This window comes from Phoxinus phoxinus (genome assembly GCF_949152265.1).
Source record: "Phoxinus phoxinus genome assembly, chromosome: 14".
Classification (NCBI taxonomy): Eukaryota; Metazoa; Chordata; class Actinopteri; order Cypriniformes; family Leuciscidae; genus Phoxinus; species Phoxinus phoxinus.
The window spans coordinates 8,033,623-8,058,611 of record NC_136889.1 but is presented as its reverse complement, the minus strand read 5'-3'; the positions used below and the strand labels follow the sequence as shown (position 1 = coordinate 8,058,611).

Here is a 24,989-nt window from a genome sequence, read left to right as displayed (position 1 = left end):
TGCACGTTTTGTATGGGAAAATTCAAATTTAAATACAGAAATGCATTGCCATTTTACATATTGCATTGTCATTTTGCATATTACATTTCAAATTAAATATATTGCTACCTATAAGCTTCCATAGTCAGTACACTCCGCTTTTCAAGATAAAATCCTCCCATGTTAATCTCATAGACAGGTTAATCTACTAACTCTCCTGACCATAGATATGGATATCTAAGCTCCTGACTGCTTTGTCGGACAAAATGGCGGATGTCGGAGTGTGATTGGTCAGATCACCTGTCAATCAAGCTTCCTGCGAAGGGTCAATTAGGCCTATCTGTTTCCATTAAAAATATAAATCAATTAAAAATACTATTTGGCCAGTGGAAAGGATTGAGAAAAACTTTCTCTGAAATATATTTTATTTTATTTAGATGTATTATTCAAAAACAAGGCAAGGATAGGCTACTAATTATTTTTATTACTGTAATGTGACGGCTCATCCATATTTAATATATTTAAAAATGGCGTACGCTAAAAAAAATTCTTATAAAAGACTTATAAAAGACTTATAAAACCGCGAGACATCTATGTAGCCACAGACCGGTCAGAGTGTCCATGATGACCCGTTTACACCGCCGAAAAAGCTCCTACAATGGGGATGTGAGACTCATGGACAACTGGATCATGGATCAATGAAAGAAGTTGCCTGGTCTGATGAATCACCCTTTCTTTCATTTCAGGTGGATGGCCGTGTGCATGTGCATCGTTTACCTGGGGAAGAGATGGCAGCAGGATGCATGGGAAGAAAGCAGTGCATCAGAGCAGCGCAAAGAGGACCTACACAATATGTGGTTTTAAAGTTGTGGCTCATCATCAGTGTGTTATGATTTGCTGTTTTTTTTCCATTCCCATTCATCTCAATAAATGAACTCTGCAGTCTTTATTCGTGGGTATCAAGCTCTGCATAGATGGATTTTTTTAACAGATGACTTGTGACAAATCAATCTGGAGTAGCAGGATAAAACAGATTCCTGGCCCTTGAGGTCCTTCTCAGAGTCCACACTTTGGTGCCGTAAAGACAGTTAGTCTGCTGTTAAGTTTGCTGGCTTCTTTTTAGTTTTAAAGAAATGCCTTTTTTTTCATTCACTTTACTGTCTTGCTTTTAAATGCAATAACTCGTTCTGTGTTGATGGCTCTTATAGTGCTTTTTGTCCACATTATGATTATACTAATATTTTACAATAATGTAATATTATTATAATATTTAATATCATTTGTTTCATAAATTACCTGCTTACAACAAACCATGCAACAAACTTTATCCCCTTTCAATTCGTTGTTGTTCAATAGCCTCTCTGCTGCCCTCAGCAGCTCTGGAGCACCTATGACAATTATGTGATTTCACTGCAGGTTGATACAAGCAATTCACCCTTTTCAGAGACAAACATCCTGCATTCAACAAACTAAAAACAAATCAAAACAATTTACATAGTATCACAATAAAGTATAATTGTAGATTTCCCTCATAAAAAGAGCATGCACAATTCCTCCAGTCCAGATCAAACTAATTTTGCCATCTACTGGGATAAAACGGCATTGCAATGTTCCCAAAACCCATGTAAATCCAAAACAAACGAGGAAACCCACAATTCAACTGAGTGAAATGTTAAAATGAAGCACTTTATTTATTTTCATTTACTAGGACAACCATAAAGTACATCCAGAATAGAAAAATAATATGCACTTGGTTGCTTTGGGCTCATTTCCACTCAGCAGAAATCACCCACTGTAATCATTCTGCTCTTTAGTGGGCCAACAACAGGAAAAACATAAAAAACTAAAGAATTCACTGCCTTCCAAACAATCCCAGATAACATACTACTGGAAAAACACACAGTATCCAACTCACACTATTCTGACACATTACAATCACTCTGATATAAAGTACCCAGGACTCAGAATGGACAGGACCTCAGTCAGTGCATCTTGAACAGGGTAACTGCCTTGGTTTTGTTTGCAACAACAAAGAACATGGCCCCATTCACACAAAGCTACCCTTGTAAGATTACACAGAGATCATAGAACGAAGCATCAAGATCAAATAAAATCAAATAAAACAAAAAAGTAAGTCTGAAAGAATATTATTCAGGAATTAAACTGATATGCATGCGCTAATTTAGATGCATGCGCAGATGAGACCAAAACAAACAAAAGATATATTCAACAAAACATATCACTGTTTGTCATGGGAACAATGAAAAGGAATCAGCTCCTTGTGGATCCTAATAAAATCCTAATTGCAGTTTGATTTCAACATAAATAACACTTTTATTGCTAAATAAACTCTGCTAATAATTCACGTACTGGCACAAGTTATGCATTATTTCAACAAGGAAATATGCTGCTGATAAAGCAAAACATGTTAAAATTACTAGCAACTGTTCAAAAAGGCCAAAAAGCTTAAGTAGATTAACAAGTAACCAAAAACTTTTACATAATTCAAACACATTATTTAAACATGAGCTTGTGAAATGTAATCATTTGATTCTGAACAAATTAACTTGACAAAGAAGTATTTTTTAAATACAGAATTATGAGGGAAAGGAGAGTTCACCTCCACTGTCATTAAAACTTTGTACACAGAAACCAAAAAAAACTTAAATTAACTTCAGTATTGTGTTAGTTTTAAGCTTATTTACATATTCGAAGGGAGATCATATGTGGATGAGCTGGAGAGGAAAGTTCACTCATCTGAGCCATTAGCTTGAGTTTTTTGGTCGCGGTCTTCTGAAGGGTCACCCTGCATCAAAAAAACAAAACGCATACGTTATAACAGTTTCAAAAGTCCTTTTGTCCCTCTCCATTTACTCCATTTCCCACGGTAAATAAAGGTTCATACGTTTGATAAAACCCCCTGTATCTCCTTCATGATGGTGTCGAGGTTGGACACTGTGCTGTGGAGCTGCTGTTCAAAGCTGCCTTTCTGCTGGTCTGATGATCTCAGGTTGTTCTCGGTCTCTCTGAGACTGTTCTTGACTTCGTCCAGCTCCTTCTGAAGGCTGCGGTTAGCCGCTTCTAGCTCTGACGCGTGCTTTGAATCCTCCTCTACAAAACAAAAAGATTCGATTAACACATTTAATGGTATTGAGGTTACAAAAACGTATTGTTAATCAGTTTATGGAATTAAATTTTAGCGGATTAATTTCCACCAAATGTTGTTCTTGTAAAGAAAAAAAATTATACTTATCAAATAACACTGTGTTGTCAGTTTACATTGAGGCTATATGGTCAGACACTTGCATGACATTATATTATTATAATTTTACCAAAATCAAGAGTTTTGTCCAATGAATTTCAGACAGCCGTGTTCTGTCCGTCATTAGAACGGCCGTATCTGAGGCAGTTTTTCATCAACTTTCAGGTTATAAAGTTTATAGCAGCTACAAAGGGGTTTAGTTTTGTCTGTCATTTGGCCAAAATAGCATGATATTAAAGATGAAGTGCTTCGTTCGCACAGGCTGTTTAAGACAGTATTGGCTATGACTCGATGACAAATGCTAGACTAAGACTCTTCTCTGCTACTCTGTATATAAAAGGCTAATGTTTTATGTAATAGAGTTGGGGAAAGTTCATTTTAAAGGTAATACATTACAATATTGCATTACTCCCTAAAAAAGTAACTAATTGCGCGTAACCTTTTTCTCACCTGGGCTGGGCTTGATTGTTATTTAATAATAAATAAAAAAAGTATATACATGCTCACTTTTAGTCTAGAACTACAATAATCATCATGTTTTCACAGCGCACACAACACCTCTGCCTCTTACTCCCTGATCTCTCTCAACATGGGGATAGAAGAGCTGTCAGTCAATAAATTGGAATAGAAAGTAACTTACATTACTTATAAAAATAAATAAATAAATATATTACTTTATTAGTTAAATATTTGCAAAACCCACACAGACGTAAAGGGTGACCAATGTAATGATTTATGAAAAAAAATTAAATGGCGAAATATGGATACGAGCTTTGCGCCCGACAGCAATGAAAAAGTAATTTTAGTGGGGGAAAAAGTAAAAAATAAAATAATGAAAAAAATAAAAAACACTTGTGGGCAGAAGAAAAAAGTCCTTATTGTTGAGCTCTGCTGATGAATTGTAAAAGCACAATTTGAGTTTTGATATTGACTAAGGCTCAGCGACCCAAATCAACATCTCTTCATAACAATCAGACATACTTTTCAAACACACAATGAAATCGAGACAAGTGAGATTGTTACCCATTTTAGTGTCCTGCTGCATGAGCTTCTGCTCAATTTCCTCTCGGGTTTTCTCACTCTTCTCCAGCTTCTGCATCATGCTTCCCACGTCCACCATGGCTCCCTTGTAGTCGAACAGGCTACCTGACCCACAACTCTCCTCCGATTCCCGCTTGATCTTCTGACCGGGCAGCAAGATTTGGTTACCTGTGGGTGCACACAGACGGTTTCAGTCTACAGTAGCCTCATGTATATGTGCTCTAGTGTTACAAATAAGCTTGTCTGTTCCAGCCATCATCCTTTTTGCACACCTAAAAGGTTGTCTATTTGAGCATCAGATGTCAACGTGGGGCTAGGCTCATCCTTAGGCCTGTCCGTCAGCTTGCGATAATGGCAGGACTCTTTAACCAATGGTTTGTTTAACAGTTTCTTCACCTGAAAAAGAATACAAACAAGATACATGCTATCAGATTAGTCTGGTGATAAATATTCTATATATCTTGCAAATACAAAATTGAAGGTAACGCATTGTGTCCTGATCAGGCAGGATGCAACTAAAGGATCAAGCGACAAACATCATTGCTTACATTATATCTTATTCTCTTATCTCTTACTAATATAGTTCAACTGAACAAACAAGAAAATAATAATACTAATATAACACTTTACAATAAGGTTTCATTTGTTAACATTATTTAAAATTAACTAACATGTACAATACTTCTAAAGAATGTATTAATCTCAGCTAAACTCAACATTCACTAATAGATTTTTAAGACTAAAATTTGGTATTTAACATTAATGCACTGTGTGTGGACTAAACATGAACCTGAACATTTTAAAGTAAAACATAAAAATATTAATGAATCCAGTAAAATGTGTTGCTCACTGTTAGTTCCAAGTTAATAAATTAACTAATGTTAACAAACAAGACCTTATTGTAAAGTGTTACCAATATGATTAATACCACTTATTTTTATTATTAATAACAATATAAAAAAAGTAAAATACAGAATATATTTGTTATATTACATTATTATTATTATTATTACCATCAAGTAATACTGTATAAATGTTACATTGAATAAACAAGAAAATAATAATGATAAAAATAATATAATAAAAATTATAGTTGTAGCAAAAATAATGTAGTGGAAGTAATAATAATTGTAATAATAGCAATTAATATATTTCTATTGGGTAATAATAGTAAATATAATATTATCTCCAATTCCAATATATTATTCCAATATAAATGGAATTTAAAAAGCTAAAAGAAGACTGCTGTTAATAAAAGCAATTTAGATAAGATATCTGAAAAAAATCTGTCTTTTTCCAATGAAAAAAAATCAAATCGACTCAATATTTCTCTTCATTTCCCCAGGGAAATGTATGAACGAGTTGGGCAGATTTTAAGAAATATATAAGCATTATAATGAGTTAATAACTGGAACTTTCCAAAGTTCCTCAAAGCTAAATGTGAAATACTGCACAGAAGCGGCACCTGAGCTCTGGAGAGATGCAAGCCCAGTGTGTACATGATCTCCTCCAAGTCCTTCTCCTGCAGGTAACCGCAGTGACTCTGGTCGAAGTACACAAAGGCCATCAGCAGATCCTTGTTAAACGTCACCATCTGCTTTTTTTTCTCATCCTACAGACAGAATGAAATATTAAAGCATACCACTCCTCTCACGGTCTCATTTTGTGCTGTAAAAGGAGAACTGTTGTTAACTCACTTTATCTTTAGATGATCTCTCTTTGGATTTTCGGTCATCCCGACGATCGTCTCTTCTGTCCCTGCCATTGGAGTCTTCGTCATCTTTATCTGAGGAGCACAAAGGATTAGTTTAGCATATGAATATTTTCATGTCACTTTGATTTTGCTTAATGTTAAAACAGATCCATGCAATTCACGATCAAAAGTGTGTTTGAGGATCCAGGTGCATTTGCTTATGAAACAGTGTGACCTTTACCATCGTCATCATAGTCATCTGCTTCTTCTGCCTCCAAGGGGTCATATTCATCAGCGTTGTTGTTGCTGCTGCCATCTTCGTTATCATCATCATCTTTGGATTCTTCTCTCTTAATACCTCTCTCTTTCTCCTCATCCTTTACCAGGAGACACAAATTGAAGGGCTTAATGTTGTATTCATATAAAAAAAAAAAAAAAATTAATTAGAACAAATCACAACGCCAACGCATTTAAGGGACATCTGAACGAATCCCAGAATCAATCCAAACAGGGTCCCCACACTGACACATCTGTGTGAATTTTTTCTGATCAATATCCACTACAGACATTTGTATTACTTTTTAAGATCTTAATAAATTTACACGACTCTTCCAGGAAACAGTCGTTGGAACCCACCTTCCTCTTCTCATCCTCCTCTCTCATTCTCTTTGTGACCGGCTCTCCATTTTCTTCATCCTTCTCCTTCTTTACATCCCTCCGTTCTGCCTCTTTTATTTTAGCTTTCTCTTTTTTATCTTTCCTCTCATCCTTGCTAGGAAGAGAAGCGAATGCTTTGTAGATCCTATAGCCGAAGTCTCGTTGAAGCATCTCGTTAAACAATTCAGCAAACAAAGACACCTGAAACAGATGCCAATTATTTATTTTTAGTATCATTGACATTCTATTATACTTTTTCTATATTTTGATAAGTTAATTTTTTAACTAAAGATTTTAGTTAATATTTTATATATTATATATTTTATTATTATATTTCAAGTTACAATGTTTTTAGTTTTAGTGTAGTTTTAATTGTGGATGAATATTTTCTGAAGATTACGTGCCTCCTTTCACTGATTTACAAAAGTATAGCCGAAAGCAGAATATTGTAATTGTATGAGGTGTAGTCAAGCGAAATGTCCTAAAACCTGTTTGTAGTTTATAGGTAATAATTATTTTAAACCATTAATATGCAGTGATCCTCACCTCAAAGGAGTGCTCTTTGTTATCCTCCAGCCTGTAGTCCAGCAGCACACTTAAGGACATGATGCTGCAGTCAAATTTGCCATTCTTGGCAGCCCAGTTGGGGTGGACGATAATGGTGGGCTCATCTGGCAGAACATAACGTCTTTCCCTGCGCTGGCGTTCCTGCTCCTCCTGTCGCTTTCGCTCCTCTTCCTGGAAATATTTTTTTTTCCATGTTTACATGCGATTGATTTAGACAGGCTCTCAATAGGTGGATCCTCTGGTTTTCTCTCACCTCTCGGTCATCCACCGGTCTGCAGGACTCAACCTCCTCCACGGCAGGAGGTTCAGGTTTCTCCGGCTCCTTGGACTCCTCCACCTGCTCCTCCACCTTCAGCTGTTTAGTGAGGCGAGCGATCAGCTGTGACTTCAGCCCTTTAGAGCTCAGTGTACGGCTCTCCAACTCCTTACGCAAGTCATTGACCTGTGTGCAATTAAGTTTCATAATCAAATATTTTTAGTTTATATCACATACACTACTATTCAAAGTTGAGGTCGCCAAGATTTTTTTTTATGTTTTCTTTTGTACTTTGTAATCAAAAATACAGTCAAAACAGTAATATTTAGAAATTGTATTACAATTTTAAATAAGTGTTTTAAATATTCATTTAAATTTGAAAGACAATTGAAAATTTCATTTATTCCTTTGATGGCAAAACTGACTTTTCTGCATCATTTCAGCATCTTCAATGTCACATGATCCTTCAAGAAATCATTCTAATATGCTGATTTGCTGCTCAAGGAAATTCTTACTATTATCAATGCTGTGTTATTATTATCCATTTTTTTGTGGAAACCATGATATGTTTTTTTAAGATCCTTAGATGAATAGAAAGATCAAAATAAATATAAATCTTTTGCGACATTATAAATGCCTTCACTGTCACTTTTGATTAATTGAATGCATCCTTGTTTGCTATTGAAGTATTAATTTAAAAATGTTCAGACCTCAATCTTTTAAAGGGGTCATGACATGGTTTTTTTTATTTTATTATTATGTTCCCTTAGGTGCAATTATAGTATTACTATAGTTTTTTTTACCAAAAACTTTTAAAATGTAGTGATTTATGACCTTTTCCCACCCTGTTTCTCATCCTCTGATTCAAACAGTCTGTTTTGGGGGTGTTTCCCCTTTAAGAGTTCAGTGTTAACGCCCACTGTTATGATTGGCTAACGTCAGTGCCTATGCATCAATTATTAACGCCCCCAGCCAGAACCTGTGCGGATTCGGCGTAACTGTTTAATAGCGGGTGATGCATGCGAAGCGATGGCTCTGGCAATGATAAAACCTTATTATGTTTGAGCCAGAATCAGAGGAAAATGAACCATCACCACAACAACGAAGACTGGATCAGCCCGTGTCCACATGGAAAGTGAAACTATTTTGAATTAATAAAAAAAAATTAACCCGAGACACTTGAAAACGGATTATTGTTGCATAATTATCCAATAGCTTCATTTGCTAACAGTTTAACATTATTTAACTAATTCCAATGAAATGATAGGGTGTACCACGGACAAAAATGCATGCACAGACAGGCCATCTTAGAAGATGCAGCATTGATAAAGGCAACATTTTTAATTTTCTATCACATGTAGGCCTACTAGAAAGGCGACATATTTTCAAGATTCTCTTATACAAATGTGTTTATATTAGCCATGGTAAAAAGTAAGTTTGCGTCGCCGTTATTGAGCCCATATTCGGCACGGACTTATCTTTGAGCAACCGTTTTCTGGCAAAGCCAAGCATCATATTGGGATTTTTTCCTCAAAACAGTCATCCTTAAATGTATAGAACAAACGCTTAAACTAACACTGCCGTGACTGGGACGTCCGCAAAAAATAAAGTGCATCCATTTTTCCCTGACGACTGGATCTTTCAGCGTATTTAAAAAGTAGTTTAAAGTTTTAAATACATTACTTACAGTTTGCGTCGTCGTTGTTGAGCCCAGAATAGACGGCACGGACTTATCTTTGAGCAACAGTTTTCTGGCAAAGCTCAAAACAGTCATCCTTAAAATGTATAGAACAAACGCTTAAACTAACACTGCCGTGACTGAGACGTCCGCAAAAAATAAAGTGCATCCATTTTTCCCTGACGACTGGATCTTTCGCAGCGTATTCAAAGATGTTGTTTGTCCACAGCCAGGAACAGCACATCTGCGGCGTCGTAATCTCCCTGTACACAGACCCACTCGCTGTCCGTCCACTGAACACTTGTGAGGCGTGAGGCGCGCGGCGCGCGGGCGCGACAACGATACGAAATGAGCGTAGTTGTCTTGCGCTTTAAGCGTAACTGTCTTCTGCTGGAGGCGGTCATATGCAAACGCTGGTACGTCACTTCGTACCGTGACGTCACTTCTTACCATGGATCCAGAACGAGCTGTATTTAGAGCTTGATTAAATAAATGATTCGTTTATAATGGGGAGGACGTCTTAAGCTATGAAACTTGCAGGACGTTTTAATGGTACAAAGACCTCTTATATACCAAAAGATCAAGGCAAATTTGGTTTCTCATGTCATGACCCCTTTAAAAAGGCACTGTATATTGTTTGCAGGGGTGTATATTTTTGTTCATTAAAAAAATGCTCAACCATAGAATGCCCACAACAATTACTTTTGTGGGACTGTGACTAAACTAAAAACTATTGGTTATTTGAAAAAAAAGGACAAGCCTAAATTTAGAAAGAATGTTTTATGGTGTCTGACTATAAAGGACATAAAGACCCCATGAAATGGAATATAGACAGGGGTGCACATAACTGGTACGCAGGTACGCATGCGCGACAAAAACAGGAATGCGTAATGCCACTTGTGCACTGCTCTTAATTAGTTCGGTTTTAGTTCGTTATTTTATGCTATAAAAACGGGAATGTGACATCATGATTGACAGCTTTGGCCACGCGCTACATATGGGGTGAGTACCAAACACCATCTCCTGGTACTCACCTGAGTAACTCACTGAAAAAGTTATGTGCACCCCTGAATATAGATGTACAAGATGACAAGATGATAAAACGTTTGGTCTGTAGCAGATAAGCTGCTTGTGGAAAATCTCACCTTCATTGATTTCGGATCAAGCTTGGTCCAGTGAGTTGGCGTAGTGACTTCTTTTGCATCATCTTCGTCCTTATCCTCCTCCTCCTATGCACGTCATGTGAAAGAGAGAGGGAGAGAGAAAAGACAACAGTGCGTTATCACACCACTCTTGGACAAAGGAGTTTTCTGAAACAAAAGTTGATCCGTGCAAGAAGCAAGGTCACAACTGTCTCTCATTGTCTCCTCCTATTGAGCTCTTGATTGGGTAAAAAAAATTCCCACTGCTAGGAAGCTCTATAGCTTTCAGAAACAGATCCATATCCCACTCATCAGCCAATCAATGCCAGTTCTGTGGAATACAAAAAGATAATCAATGACAGTGGGTTTGAGAGATGGACATGGGACAGATGCACTCAGAGAAGGTCTCCAAACCCTGTCTACGTTAATTGCTGGGTTTTTTTTTGGCCCATATATACTCTTTTTAGCTGGTTTTCTTAAACACCTAACCAGAACTGTCCTCGGGTAAACAATCTCCCTGGAAAAATCACATCCACAAAGGGTCTAGACACAGTCCAATCAGAGAAAAGTGTAAATAAAATTAAAAGAGAGACAGACAAGAGACAGAACTCTTCTGAGAGTTCGGCAGATATCGAATTTCGAACAGGAAACAAAACAATCTAAAAAACACACAAACATCATAAACACAACTGGCTCTCCAGATTCCAGCATTCATTTCTCAATTGTTCTCATTGATTAATGTATCAAATTTCAGATCAGATTTGTAGTAAGTTTGTTGGAAATTTAGAGTCATGTCAATCAAGGCATCAATCGTGTAATCGGTAGAGCTGGAAGCTGTTTTACCAGTTGATGCAGGTGTCATAAAGTAGAATCTAAGCTCTTCCGCTGTGTGTGAGACTGCGTGACAGAGGGAGAGCAGGAGGAAATGGGGTGGAGGGTCAGGGATGAGACAGGGATGAGAGGAAGGGATGGTAAAAGTGGGATCTGTATGATGCCTGTGATACTTGTCTGTTTCTTTCTGTGTTTTCTGAGTGTTTTGTTTGTCTATTCCTGTGCCTGTGAGAAGCGGAAATGAGAAGAGAGGGATTAGCGTTCAGTGCCTGTTCTCCATCAGCCTCCTTCCGTTCAGCCAAGAGTTTCTCTGCCAGCTGCTCCTTGAGTCCACGGGACAGCCCCTCCCACTCTGAGCGGGTAGGAAGACAATGCCAAACATCCGGGAGAAATAAAACCACTGTCTCCACATGTGCGGGGACTGTCCGCCCTTTGTGAGTCTCCTCAGGGCGGTGATAGCGTATCTCTGCAAAACGATACCTGTCGCAAAGGAAGAAGCGCGTTGGAAAGAAACATTCTGTGAGACATCACCCATTTTCCCCCAACACACACACACACACACAGAAAGCTGCGATCCCCTCGACCCCCCGAATGAGACGCATATGAAAATACAGTCTGCGGAACTCCACGGGGGGTTTCTCAAGATGAACGGCAGCCACGCATCAGGGAGGTCGACAGACAATATCGACAGCTAAACAAAAACTACAATGACCCCTCCTCCCTTGCGGCAGGCCCCTCCCATCGGCACCCGTGAATCTGAACCGGTTGCTCGTGAAAGATAGCTTATGAACCCCCGGGGGTGTGAGAGAAGGACAGATTCAGACACAGTGAAAGCAAGTTAAATATGTAAGATATTTAACACAAGGCAAAGGTCAGAGAGAACAGAAAGTAACGATGGCGGCGACGACTCCTCTGGCTCTGCTCTCGGAGCAAAAGAATCAATGCATTCACCACATATATAGATATAGAGGCAGGACTGCCACACACATTAGCATAAACATTGCAAATCAAAATTTGAGAAATAAAAAAAAAATTGTATGACCACAAAAGCATCAAACAAGTCAGGAGATACACTGCTGTATCAAAACCATGCAGCGTGTCACAGACTTTTGGATGTTGTCTGCTGGGCCTTTTTTTTTTATATTTTAAAGATGCACACATGGAGATGCATCGGCACTAATCGAGAAAGGAGCTGTACTTACCACTGGGTACATAAACTCAGATCAATGCCTGTCAGAGCCTTACAACAACGAATGGCTGTCTTTATAAGGACAGAGGCATCGTTTTCCGGGTCGGCCCCGTCCAAAGAGGGAGACCAATGACCCCCGATGGCCATGGCCTCGTCCTTGCCCCGCATCCCCACCAGGAACTGAAAACAGAGGAGTTTAAATGGGTTACGATAAACTGGGAAGATGCTTAGCGCTCTGAAGGAGGCGCTTGTGGCGGACACAGGGAGAGACAACATCAGATATGCTTATTCCACACAGGAAAGCATTCAGCAATGGAATAGGACAGAGACATCAAAGTCAGCTCCCCAACACCAAACACAGGAATGGACAAACATCTTTCAGTGTCCAGGGGAACAAGAAAACTAGTTGTAGATGAAATTTAATAGATTGCAATAGCAAGATTCTGAAAGTAAAAATCCCATTTAACATTTGATATTCAGCAAACATTTCAGACAGAGCTAACATGAGCCCAGAGGTCAGTAAATGATGGTATACACACTAATGTTTGAATCTGGGGACAATAAGATTTTTTTAATTTATTGATTTATTTTATTCAGCAAAGTTGCCAGTAGAAACATTTATGTTACAAAATATTTATATTTCAAATAAATGCTGCTCTTTTGAACCCTAAAAAATGTATCATGGTTTGTATCAAAATGTACAACACAATGTATCACAACTGTTTTCAACATTGATAAGAAATGTTTCTTGAACAGTAAATCAGCATATTAGAATGATCTTATGTGACACTGAAGACTGGACTAACAGCTACGGACAGAATAAACTTGATGTGGAACAATTTCACATTTCTTTCTTTTTCAGTGCCTGACACTACAGGAAGCTTTAGTGCAAGCAAAGAAATGTAAAGAGATCTTAAACCCATGAACTAGCAGACCTGTCAGCAGTCTTAGTTTCCCTTCTCTTTTGTGTAGCACTTTAAGATCCTTTATTTGCAATGAAATATGCTATTGAAATTATTACACAATGCCTTTCATCATTATTAATCTGCTCCAAATGATAGGACATGTAGATGTTGCTCATTAACTGGTAAAAAGAATAGTATCTTCTGGCACTCTTGGTCACTGTTCTTCATCAACACCAAACAAAATGTGAACTAAATAAACTGTAGAGTTAAAGGTGAACTATGCAGGTTTTTTACCTTAACTGAACAGCTTCGGAGTCATTGGAATGGTTATATAACTTTTTCGGGTTGAATGGTGGTCATCTCGCACATCATCGCCTGTGAGCGGAAAAACCACCCTTGCATCTTTGGCCCGACGGGAAGTATCGCGTGATATCAGGTCTCGCGATGTAACAAATTGCTTTACGGCAGGGGTGCCCAATCCTGCTCCTGGCGATCGACTGTCCTGCACAGTTCATCTCCAACCCTAATCAAACACACCTGAAGCAACCAATTAAGGTCTTCAGAGCACGTCAGGATCACTTGAAAATTAAAGGCAGGTGTGTTTGATTAGGGTTGGAGATGAACTGTGCAGGACAGTCGATCGCCAGGAGCAGGATTGGGCAGCCCTGCTTTACGGCAAAAAAATCTGCAAAAATTCTGTCATTATTGCGCTCCCTCGCGCTGTTCGAACTCGAATGAAGAAGACGTTTTAAAGAAATGTCCCATCTACTTTGATGTCGTTTATCTACTAGCCTCTGGTATCTGAAAGTCGCCAACGAGTTTTTCGACAGTGTTGTCAAATATCTGTATTTCTGTGCTGTAGGGGGAGCTCTATAGAGAAACCTGCGAGCAAAAAGCAATGCAGCGAAGAAATTCCCGAAACTGCATAGCCCTGCTTTAACATTCATAACCTATTACGATCAATAGATATTTGATTATCGGTTTTTGCAAGAGGCTAGATGATGATTTCTGGTACAGATACAGACATAAAATACATTTAATTTAAAGTGATTAAATTACATAATTTGCAGTATAAGAAAAGCTACTGTCCCAGACACTGTAATGATGTCCATCCCTGTGAAATACTACAGTATATAAGTGCAAAATAATTTACAATAAATAGCACGTAATTAAGCGATTAAATGTCCTAGTTCGTTTGTTGCAGTTAGTAATGTAATACCTTGATGAGACGGGCAGGGTGCTGGAAAGTGTCTCTCATCTCTGTTGGATCTTCTGCCAGAGCACAGGACTTATGATACAGCTCATCTAGACTAGGGTTGGCCAACAGCATCACCTATAACATCAATATTAATCATCATGACGGTCAAAAACCACTGAATCAAACCTGGAAAAAAGTATTACATTATTAAATAAAAGATGCCTTACCTTTGCGCTGTAGGTGTGATTGGCATCAGGTGGGTCCAGCACGGCCGTGTTCTTCACAAGAGAGTCCACCTCTTTATGCATGATGTGAAAGTTACAGTAGTTTCCAAAGTTGAAAGGTCGTGTTAAGGGGAAGGCATCCACCCAGGTAAACACAGCATCAAAAAAGTCACTGGGGATGTAGAGGCTCTGATACCTCCGCCGTAGCTCCATCACATCACAGTTGAGACTGCAGAGAACAGAAACAGGCAGTCATATACCAAACATACACTTACATACTGAAACATTCATCTGTACAACTCAGATGTGTAAACCCTATTTTGTTTCATTCTGTTGTGCTCTGAATGAAAGGTTAGTGTCCATGCAAGACACATTCAATTTAATTTATACTTTTTATTTTATTTCTGCTGCTGTTCTAAAAATCTTTCTTTTCGCCATTACCACAAACAAACTACGTAGCTGCTTGAATCTGAATGCAGAAGCTCTAGGTTACCATAAACATAAGTGGTGTGCCGTTGATTGCTGTTGAACGGCAATGAACATGCACTTTGGCCGAAACAACTTGAAATACTTCATTATTCTAAACTTTTTAATAACTTCGTGGGCTGTACAACGAATGAATTGTAATTGGCTGGTTTTCTGAAAAGCAGATTTTTTTTCCATTGATCATTTGTTGGTAAGACCTAGCAAACCACATGATTTTTGTCAAACAGCCAGGTTTGGCTCATGAGTCATAGGTTCCCGACCGCTGCCTTATCTGTTGGATTATTGTCTTTGTACTACATAAACTAAATTGCTGATATTTAGTACAAAAAATGAACTTTCTATATATTTTGCCATGTTGGTAACATTAATGTTGAATTATTGCCAGGACCTGTAGAGAAACAATTTAATTATCCTATGTCTGAGCTGAACTCGAGTGAACAAAATAAATAAATAAATGGTACCTAATTTCCAACTCAAGATATCGGTCAAGATACTTCCTCTAAAACAATTAACTTACCCATCAAGAGAGAATTTGGAGAACTGCACAGTATATCTTGGGACGACTCTCCGTGGCCGTCTTGGAGAACGTTCTCTGCGAGGAGACCGGTCTCTCGAACGTTTCCTTGTGGGTGAACGTTCTCTTGATCTTCTTCGCTCTCTATCTCTTTCCCGACTACACAAACAGAGGGAAAATAAAGAATGAGCATGTAGAGCAAAAAAAATTCACAATATCCAATATTCTTTTTGGTTGCACCTCAGAAAAAGCTATTCTAATCTCAGTAGGGATGTAACTGAGGAAATTTTCACACCAGTAAATTGACAAGACCGGTATTACAAGGTGGGGGGGGGGGGGGTGTTATTGAATCTGTGATCACGTGTTCTCTGTATAGGGAGCGGTGGTACTGATTTCACATTTTACAAGATTAGATATTTGTCAATGACGCTCAGGATCTGTTCTGCACCAAATCCTCCGCCATTGTCTTATCAATCATCTCTCCTTACGAAATTCACGTGATAAGTGAGATTGCAGAACTGCACTGTATGGAGCAGAGCTGAAGCTTTCAGTTTATAATTGTAGCATCCGTTGTCTAACTGAAATAAATGGTTTTTATTTCTATAAAAAAGGATAAACGACGGGTGGCGGTGCCGTGGTTGGCAAGTAATGTAACAGACTACCGAGGGCAGCCTAACTCTCAGTTGTACGAGTTCTGACCTGCGGTCGTCCTTTCTCAGGATGAGTTCTGGCCGGTCATTGCGGCTGGGGAAGCGGGGTGAGGGGTCCACGCGCCTCATTTGTTGTGGCTGAGGCATCATCCGCACCGGGGGCTGCAGCAAACCCCCTGAGAACACAGAGTCTACACGCAGCAAAAACAGAGAAATGGGAGATCAGATTTGATTCTGTAAAAGCGTGACTGCAGAAGGTCGAGGGGGTTGATGTACCTTTAGGTGGTGGCTGGGGAAGCAGTGGCTGTGGTGGGTTCTGCAGCAGTGGGGCCAGAGAGGCAGCTGAGAGCTGGGCCTGCAGAAGAGATGGAGGAGGTCCCTGGGCCGGGACGCTGAACGTGGTGGGCGGGGGTAGAGACTGCATCATGGTGGGACCTGGTTTCATCATGTTCGGCGGCTGGTTCTGAGAAGAAGAGACGGAGCAAAAGAGATGGGTTTGCTAGTATGTATAACCATCAAGATTATAGTGCAGAAAAATCCCAATATCATTTTAATGAACTAGTGCTTGACTAGAGCTGGGCGATACAGATAAATCTATAGCTCTATTTTACAACCTTAATGATATTTTGACCTATGTATTTAGCCTGAAATGTCTCAATGTATAATTTAAGGTAGTAAATTTTAACCAATCTTAGATTGTTTTTGTAGAAATTAATTACATTTACTGATTTATTAAGATTAAATAAATCGACTAGCTCTAGTTTAGACAACAAATCAACATCAATAAAAACTAAAATATTACTGTATATTAATTAATCAAAATACATCAAAATGTTTATGACAGCTTTAAACTCAGGGCTATAAAACAAGCCTTTAATATATAACATTAATCCGTCTCCAATACAAAGTTTAGATAACCTGTTTTAAAGGATGAGAGGAAAAGGAGCCTAAATGAGTAAGAAGCACTAAACCCAGTAAAAATAAAATAAATGGTTAGAAATAGCTGGAGACTGAGGAAGTAGAAGCACTGCTGTTACCATTTAACACTTTTGGCCCCTGTTGAAAGAAAAAAAAAAGTTTCTTTCAAGAGAAAATGCAAGGCAAGCATTCTGGGCATTTCAAAAGAGTCTCAAAATTATTGTTAGTTACATAAAACAAAACAGACAGGATCTGCATTTGCTTTAATATCATGCACCAGCTCAGTGTGACGTGTGTGTCCAGGTGTAGAGATATCAAAAGTACAGATAATTCATGATCATGTTTAAATAAAAATAAATAAATAAAAAATAGCAGTAGGAACAATACCAGACTTTCTCTGTTCTTTATTTTATAAACAGTGTTTGTTTGATAAATATTTGCATGCCATTATTTGAATTAAATTTCTTAACATTTAAATATATTTTGTTTTGTAACTAGATCAATTAGGGTAATAGTGTTGATCATTATAAAAGGCAAAATTTCACTGTCTGGTATTTGTACAACTGATATTTTGGAATGAAACTCAGTATGAAATTTAAAGGGGGGGAGGGGTAAAAAGATTTAATAATTAGTTTGGGTAATTGAAAAAATTACACTAAAAACAGCATCTACTTCAGCATCCCCCACACCCCCTCGTGAATAGACAATTGTTTAAGAGAACATGTTTTAATTACAAATCCAACAGCAGTGAGCTGTAATACACGGAAGGGTGACTCATCATAGGGACTCATCTTGGGCAGAAGAAAAGAAACCCAAGGACATGTGACTAAAGCCTGTTTGTGAAACAGGAGAGTGGAGGAGCGGATCAAGCAGAAAATAGAGGAAGAGGAGGAGGACAGAATGGAGATTTGGGGCACAGGGGTCAAGTGGCGTGGGTTACATTTTGTCTTGAATCCACCGCAGAATGCATGTCAGAGTAGCGTGGCATTCCTGCATCAGAGTAAAAGCTGGACAGCTGTGGGGAAACCTGAGGTAAGGGCTGAGGCGGCTGGTGCTACATGGAGATTGAGAACACAGGAATCAACAGCAGCATCATGACATCATGACTGTGGACGCAGAACCATATCAGATCGTATCTGCCAGGGATCCATTCGGACCACGTGGGTTTGCTTACCGTTTGGTTGTGCAGCTGAGGTAAAGTTTGAATGCGCTGGGCATTCCATTTGAAAGGCATGTTGGGATTGTAGACCGCTTCCACCAGAACACGATCACCGACTTGGGGTGTTTTTCCCTTAACAGCACTACAAACACACACACACACACAGAAATTACACACCTGACCTTTAGGCTGCGTTTACACTGGCACAAAAGAACCGATTTTTTACTGACATCTGACACAGATCGGAATTTGTTGCACATGTGTAAACGCAAAAATTCACAAGAGATACATTTTTTTAAATTAGATACATATCCGATATCTGGACTATATCTAAACACGTATATCCGACACGTTTTGGCCAGAAAGGTAGATTTTTAATGTCATATAATGAAGCAGACATGCCTGTATGCACTCACACACCTTTTTTTATTGAGGTGAAAACTTTATATACTGTGTAGAAACCGGTTCTCATCCTCTGCCCTGTGAATTTTATAAATATAACAGCTTCGCAACTGAAAGCTACATTACATTTCTCAGCAACGAAGTGATAACTTTGCTGTTTTTGTATAAACTCACAGCTTCACCATTGCATTGAGAACCTACAGTCACAGGTAATTCTCTCTTGTTAATTCATTCGAATTCATTAAAAAAAAATCTAACCACACTACTTTATTTTACTCCAGAATTCTAGATCTAACGAACCGTAGATAAAAAAATAACAAACTAATATTTTCCAGTTTATATCCATTCAGTTAAATTTGCGCTACAAACATAACAGCAAGTAATCATGGTACCACCTGTCGGGAATTGTAAATAAATTATATTGGCTATATAAAGCACGGACATTTAAAACCCAAGGGTCAACAATGTCGCATAGTAAGCGTCTAAGCCAGCGAACACCAAAAGACTAATTTTGGGTGGGGATTAATGTAAACACAGATATCGGATAACAGTCATGTCTAAAGTGAATGTAAACAGGCAAGACAAATATCAGATCTGTGCATTAAGGCTTGCAGTGTAAACACAGCCTTTAAAAAACTGATTCACAACTCAAACCTGCACATTTACTATAAAGCACCTGAGCTGAAAGAAGACATCCTCATCGACAAAGCCGAAAGTGTCATGTAGCTTGCTGACGACCCCGGTGAAAACACGCTGTTTTTGGGGTTGGGTCTGCTGCTGGTGGCTGGAGCGGGGGGTCGGGTAGGACACGGTTATCTGCGCCGTCTGCTGTTGGTTTGACAGGCTCAGGCTGGTGGGCAAGGCAACAGGGGGCTGCAAAATACACACAGTTTATAGAACATAAACTCTTCATATCTGGCAATATTAGGGGATCTCTTGCTTCGTTTCACACATTTAAAAATGAAGGGATTCAAATTCTGCAAACGCAGAAGTTGGAAACAAGGTGAGGTGTACCTGTGATAGCAGGGCTTGTTGGGGCTGTGGAAGCTGTCAGAGATAAAGAAAAATCAAAAGAATATATTACACATTAACCATAACCCACAAATTAAGTGGAATGAATACATTTTCTACATGTTAACTATAAATTTAAGCTCCAAAAACGATTCCATTCAAAAGTATGGAGTCACTATAGATTTTTTTGGGTAGCACATTATTTTACAGTACGTGCACTTACCTAAAAAAAGTACTGGGTAATATAAGGTAACAACATGGGTTAAATTTAGGTTTAGGGGTAGGTTCAGGGTTAGTATGTAGTTATTACCCAGATATTGCAATTACTATAATAAGTAAGTACATAGTATGTACACAGGACTGTAAAATAAAGTGCTACCGATCTTTTAGTAAGACGTCCACAAATGCTGCATTTATTTGATCAAGAATACATTAAAAACTGTAATATTGTGAAATACTATTACAATTTAGTGACTGTTTTCTATACATTTAAAAATGCAATTTATTCTTGTGAAAGTAAAGCTGAATTTTCAGCATCATTACTCCAGTCGTCAGTATCACATGATCCTTCCGAAATCATTCTAATATACTGATTTGCTGCTCAATAAACATTTGTTGTGCTGCATAATGTATATGTGCTGCAAATACTTTTTTCAGGATTCTTTGATTAATAGAAGATATCATAATTTATTTGTAAAATAAATCTTACTGACCCTATCAGCTTTTTTAAAACCACAATTAAATAAAGACAGTACAGATCAGAAAAATATGATCTGAAAAGTACATGGTATTTGGATTCACAATCAGAACCGACTACATCTACCGAGAGTGAGACAGGAAGTGTGTCCTGAGAACTAAATAATGCAGACAGGCACTGCAGCACTCTTTCGATTAAATGCTCTGCTGACTGCAGTCCTTTTAGTTCTTCTGTCATGGTGTATACAAATAACGCACCTGACAAAAGCTTTTATTCAAAGAGACTAACAGTGCATTCAAGCAAATGGAATTTACCAGTACATAAATTCACTGGGAATCAAATCAATGAACTTCTGATATCACAACGAACAATACTGACAATCTTCATGATAAAACTAGGGCATCAATTAGCTTTAGAAAAGCTAAAAGGGGGATGTGAAAGAGGAGGTGTGGATGAGAGTGAGCTAGGGATGCACTGATATGAACATTTTGATATGAACATACACATAGGCATACACTATCGACACCCATGCATAACATTTCTAAACATTTTTTCCCCCTCAAATACCCTTTTTTAATTTTATTTATTTAATTTTTTAGGAGAATTTGCTCAAGATCATTCTATTCAATAATAATTATACGTTCTTGTGTTTCCCAGTTGTGTTGTCCCCTTGTTGTTTGTCTGTCACCTTGTCGTGTCTTATATGTTACGTGTTACACTTTGTACGTGGTGCTATAATCCCCCCTCCCCTTATGTACCCAGGGACTCACAAAACTGGGTGAATGGTTATGCACTGTATATAAATATATTGTCTGTAAAAAAAAAAAGAAAAGATATTAACATTTTGGCCGATACCGATAACCGATCATTTTTTATATTTTGAAAGCTGATAATTGAAATATTGGTCGAAAAATCAAAAAAAAAATTTTTAGATCATTTTTGAGATTACAAAAACAAAAAGTCCCACCATTAATATCCATATCCCAGGCACACAATTATACTGTTCTCATTATAATTGTATGTAGCCTAAGTGATTCCAAACATGTTTCAAGCAATTCAAAACCATCATGTTGAACAGTGCGCATCTGAAGTGTCTCAACTGAAGGAAATAATCCATTATTTATCAGCTTTATTATATATCGGCCATTACAAATTTTCTTATCGAGTCGATAACGATAACATTAAAAATGAACCGATGCCGATATATTGTACATCTGTAGAGTGAGCGCATGTACCTGATGGGGGACGTTGTAAAGGGATTGAGGTGGAGGTTGTGGCGGGGGGCCTTGAGGTGGCTGCTGCTGCTGCTGCTGCTGCTGCTGCTGTTGTTGTTGCTGCTGCTGCTGCTGCTGCTGCTGATACTGCTGCAGGGCTGAATTGATCTGCGACTAAAATAAAACACACCAGTGACTCAAGACTGCTCACTGCAGGCTGGGGGAAGGGCTCAAACACTGAGCATGCTAGAAATGCAGATGAGTACAATTCAGGAGGAAGCACTTTATACATTACACTGCAATGAATGGATCAGGTTAGGTCTAGGTGCCACTGTGCAGTATTATGTGCACAGAATATACCGTATAATTAGTAATTACAACTATTTTTGGAAAATAAGTACTATACTAGCAATAATTCCACAGAAAAAGATGTCAGTATTGTTGCTTTAAACAGTAGTATGCTACTCTGTAGTCACATTTAGTAAATAACAGATACTATACTAGCTATTATTCCACAGTGAATGCAACAGTAGTATGCTACTCTGTTGCCACATTTTGCGTATAATTATGTCTTAATTCTTGGCAATACAATAAAAAAAGTATTCAAAATGTTGTGTTAAAAGCTGCTGTAATTGCTTCCAGTTCATTCATCAAATACTACCATTTCTGGACAATAATAGGTACTATACTAGCTATTACTCCACAGTTAATGCTTTAAACTACTCGTTTGTTCAATTTTGGTGAAATTATTCAATCCAATTAAAGAAAATTAGTAAACAATTACATTAAAAGCCACTGTAATTGCTTCCAGTTCATTCATCAAACACTACCATTTCTGGAAAATAATAATACTATCTATTATTCCACAGTGAATGCTTTAAACAGTAGTATGCTACTTTAAATTGTTGTCACATTTTGTGTAAATTTGTGTCTTAAATTTTGGCAATACAATCAAATTGTTTTTGAAAACATTACGTTAATAATTGCTTCCAGTTCATTTTTATCACATACTAGCATTTTTGGAAAATAATAGGTACTATACTAGCTATTATTCCACAATAAATTCTTCAAATAATAGTATACTACACTTTTTACATTTAGCAAAAAAAAAACTTAATTCTCAAAAAATGTGGATAAAAGTCGGTGTAATTGCTTCCAGTTCATTCATCACAATGGAAATGAAAGGTCATGCATGTTTCATTGGGGGATACAGTATCACGCAGTGTGCTACACATTCTGCTGATTGTTATCTTGTGTAAATCTGGGATAATTTACATACTGTTCACACAATATACATATACTACATATTGCAGAAATAGTAAGTCTAGAATGTTAGTATGCGATTCCAAACATAGCCAAAGGCTTAATTGTGTAATTTCTCCATGGTGGAGCTCACCTGCTGTAATGCAGCGGCAGCGGCGGCCTGTTGCTGGAGTGCTGCGGCCTGCTGCGACAGCTGATAGTTGGCAGCTGACTGTGAGTGTGAGTGTGAGTGCGAGTGCGAGTGCGAGTTGAGGGAGGCTGCAGCTAATGCAGACTGCTGAGAGTACATCGGAGACGCTCCCAAGAGGGACGGCTGTAAAGCTATGGGAGAAACATGTGAGATTGTAAGGACATTGCACCTGCTATATTGACAACATTCAAACAAACAAGCACAAGCAAACTTTGACCTGTCAATGTAAACCAAACAAAAACATCTTGAGCTTTGACCTTCACAATTAGAGAGCTAGAGCAACACAAGTTAGAGAGAAAACTCTCTTTATTCATGCATGTTTAGACTAACAATTAAGACATTTTTATTGAATGTAAAGTAGTGGCAATAATGTTAATCAAAATACATGTTTATGGAAGTATTTGTGATGACTTACAATGTAAACTGTTCAGGTCCAGGGACTGTCCTGAGTGGCCTTGTTGTGATACCGCTGTTGCGGCAAACTGGGCCCATGGAGGGTTCTTCTGCCCCCCGAACTGGGCCATGGAGACCTGCTCACGTTTTCTGCTGGACCAGATGGCGGATTATTTCCTGTGGGGGGACGTTATTCAAACTTAATCAAATTGCAAGCTCAAAACATTACAAGCATAAAACTGGATGGACAGGAACTAAGATACAATAGTTGTTTCAGGAGCTGCCTGCCAAGAAAACACTTCTGATTACCACAAGACATACAAAAAAATCAATGGTTGTTGATCTTTGTAACTTCAAGCGCCCCCATTGCCCAAGACAAGAATCGAAGGGCCGTCAGTCAGACTATATATGATATTGTACTACTGCTGCAAAGATGCTTGTTTTTAACCTTTCTGAAACAGAAACCGAGGCGGTCCGCTGTCCATAGGTTAAAATAATAAAGCTTATGATTATTCTCATGATAAAAATAAATAAAAAATTGTTAACATGTTTAGTTTATTATTAAGAAGAGAAATCTAAATTATATGTAACAAAAGTAGTTGCAAAGAAGATCTGTAGAATTGACTGACAACTGTATTTGCAAGATTGTTAATTGAATTTAAATAACTTCAAGTTATCTTGAGAGCCAGAGACTCGAAATGCACTCACATGCTTTCTGGTTAGGGAGTTTACTAGATTTTGAAACACAGCTAATGCCATCTGTCAGCTCCAGAACACCAACGGACTGTTTACAACCTCTTCCTGCTTTAAAACCCTGTCTAAGTCCAGATCCAGCAGTGAATAAGACACATTCATGTCCTCCTCGTCGACACTGTGTGAAGACTCAGACAGTCACTTTTAGCCAATTTATCTGCACTAGCTTAGCACACCAACGTATTCTCAATGCAAGCTAAGCAGCTAACGGAGCAACACAACAACACTGACCTAACTATTTAAAAATCCCGTATTATCACCGTCTATGAAGTGTATTAACTCAAACTGAGCAGCGGTCTCGGTGGTAGTGTGTAAGTCACAACTGTGCTGACTGCAGTGTTTTGTTTTTCAGCAGTGCTGTATCTGATTCGGGCCCTCGCATGAGCACACTGTTTAGTTTCTGTCCGTGCACTTTATAGTCTCATTTACACCTCAAAAGTATATACAGTGTACGCAGCATTACACAGTGCATGACAAAGCATTAATATTATAACAAAACTTCAGTCGATATATACGCATGCAAGCTAGCTGTTACTGTTGCTGCTTACCCGTCGTCCTCTCTTATTTCACCGGTTGAGACGTCTGGTTGTAGCGCATGCGCAGATCGTTTGAAGTACATCAGCGCATTACTGATCCAGGGTCGGGTGACAATAGACAATAACAACCTGACAGTGGCGCACACTGACGTGAAACCAAATAATAGGCCTACATAACACA

The 24,989-nt window shown here is 38.3% G+C and overlaps 1 protein-coding gene across 2 annotated transcripts; it reads right to left on the bottom strand.

Moving 5' to 3' along the window:
• Positions 1-1,644: 1,644 nt before the first annotated feature.
• Positions 1,645-24,903, bottom strand: ccar1 (cell division cycle and apoptosis regulator 1). 2 transcript variants are annotated; one of them, XM_079636163.1, is made up of 26 exons: positions 24,821-24,903; positions 23,542-23,696; positions 23,070-23,257; positions 21,695-21,847; positions 19,766-19,798; positions 19,428-19,624; positions 18,365-18,491; positions 18,131-18,244; positions 16,549-16,735; positions 16,322-16,463; positions 15,626-15,781; positions 14,626-14,851; positions 14,420-14,533; positions 12,309-12,475; positions 11,376-11,586; positions 10,279-10,362; positions 7,453-7,641; positions 7,179-7,370; positions 6,612-6,833; positions 6,217-6,352; positions 5,980-6,068; positions 5,748-5,894; positions 4,555-4,678; positions 4,265-4,450; positions 2,885-3,090; positions 1,645-2,785 (listed from the first exon to the last, which is right to left on the bottom strand). In XM_079636163.1, the coding sequence occupies exons 2-26, from the start codon at positions 23,648-23,650 to the stop codon at positions 2,729-2,731; spliced, it is 3,756 nt and encodes a 1,251-aa protein (XP_079492289.1). In that variant the 5' UTR covers positions 23,651-23,696; positions 24,821-24,903; the 3' UTR covers positions 1,645-2,728. The 2 variants fall into 2 exon arrangements, with proteins under 2 accessions (XP_079492289.1, XP_079492290.1); XM_079636164.1 differs by lacking the exon at positions 24,821-24,903 and adding an exon at positions 24,228-24,390.
• Between the last annotated feature and the right edge of the window lie 86 nt (positions 24,904-24,989).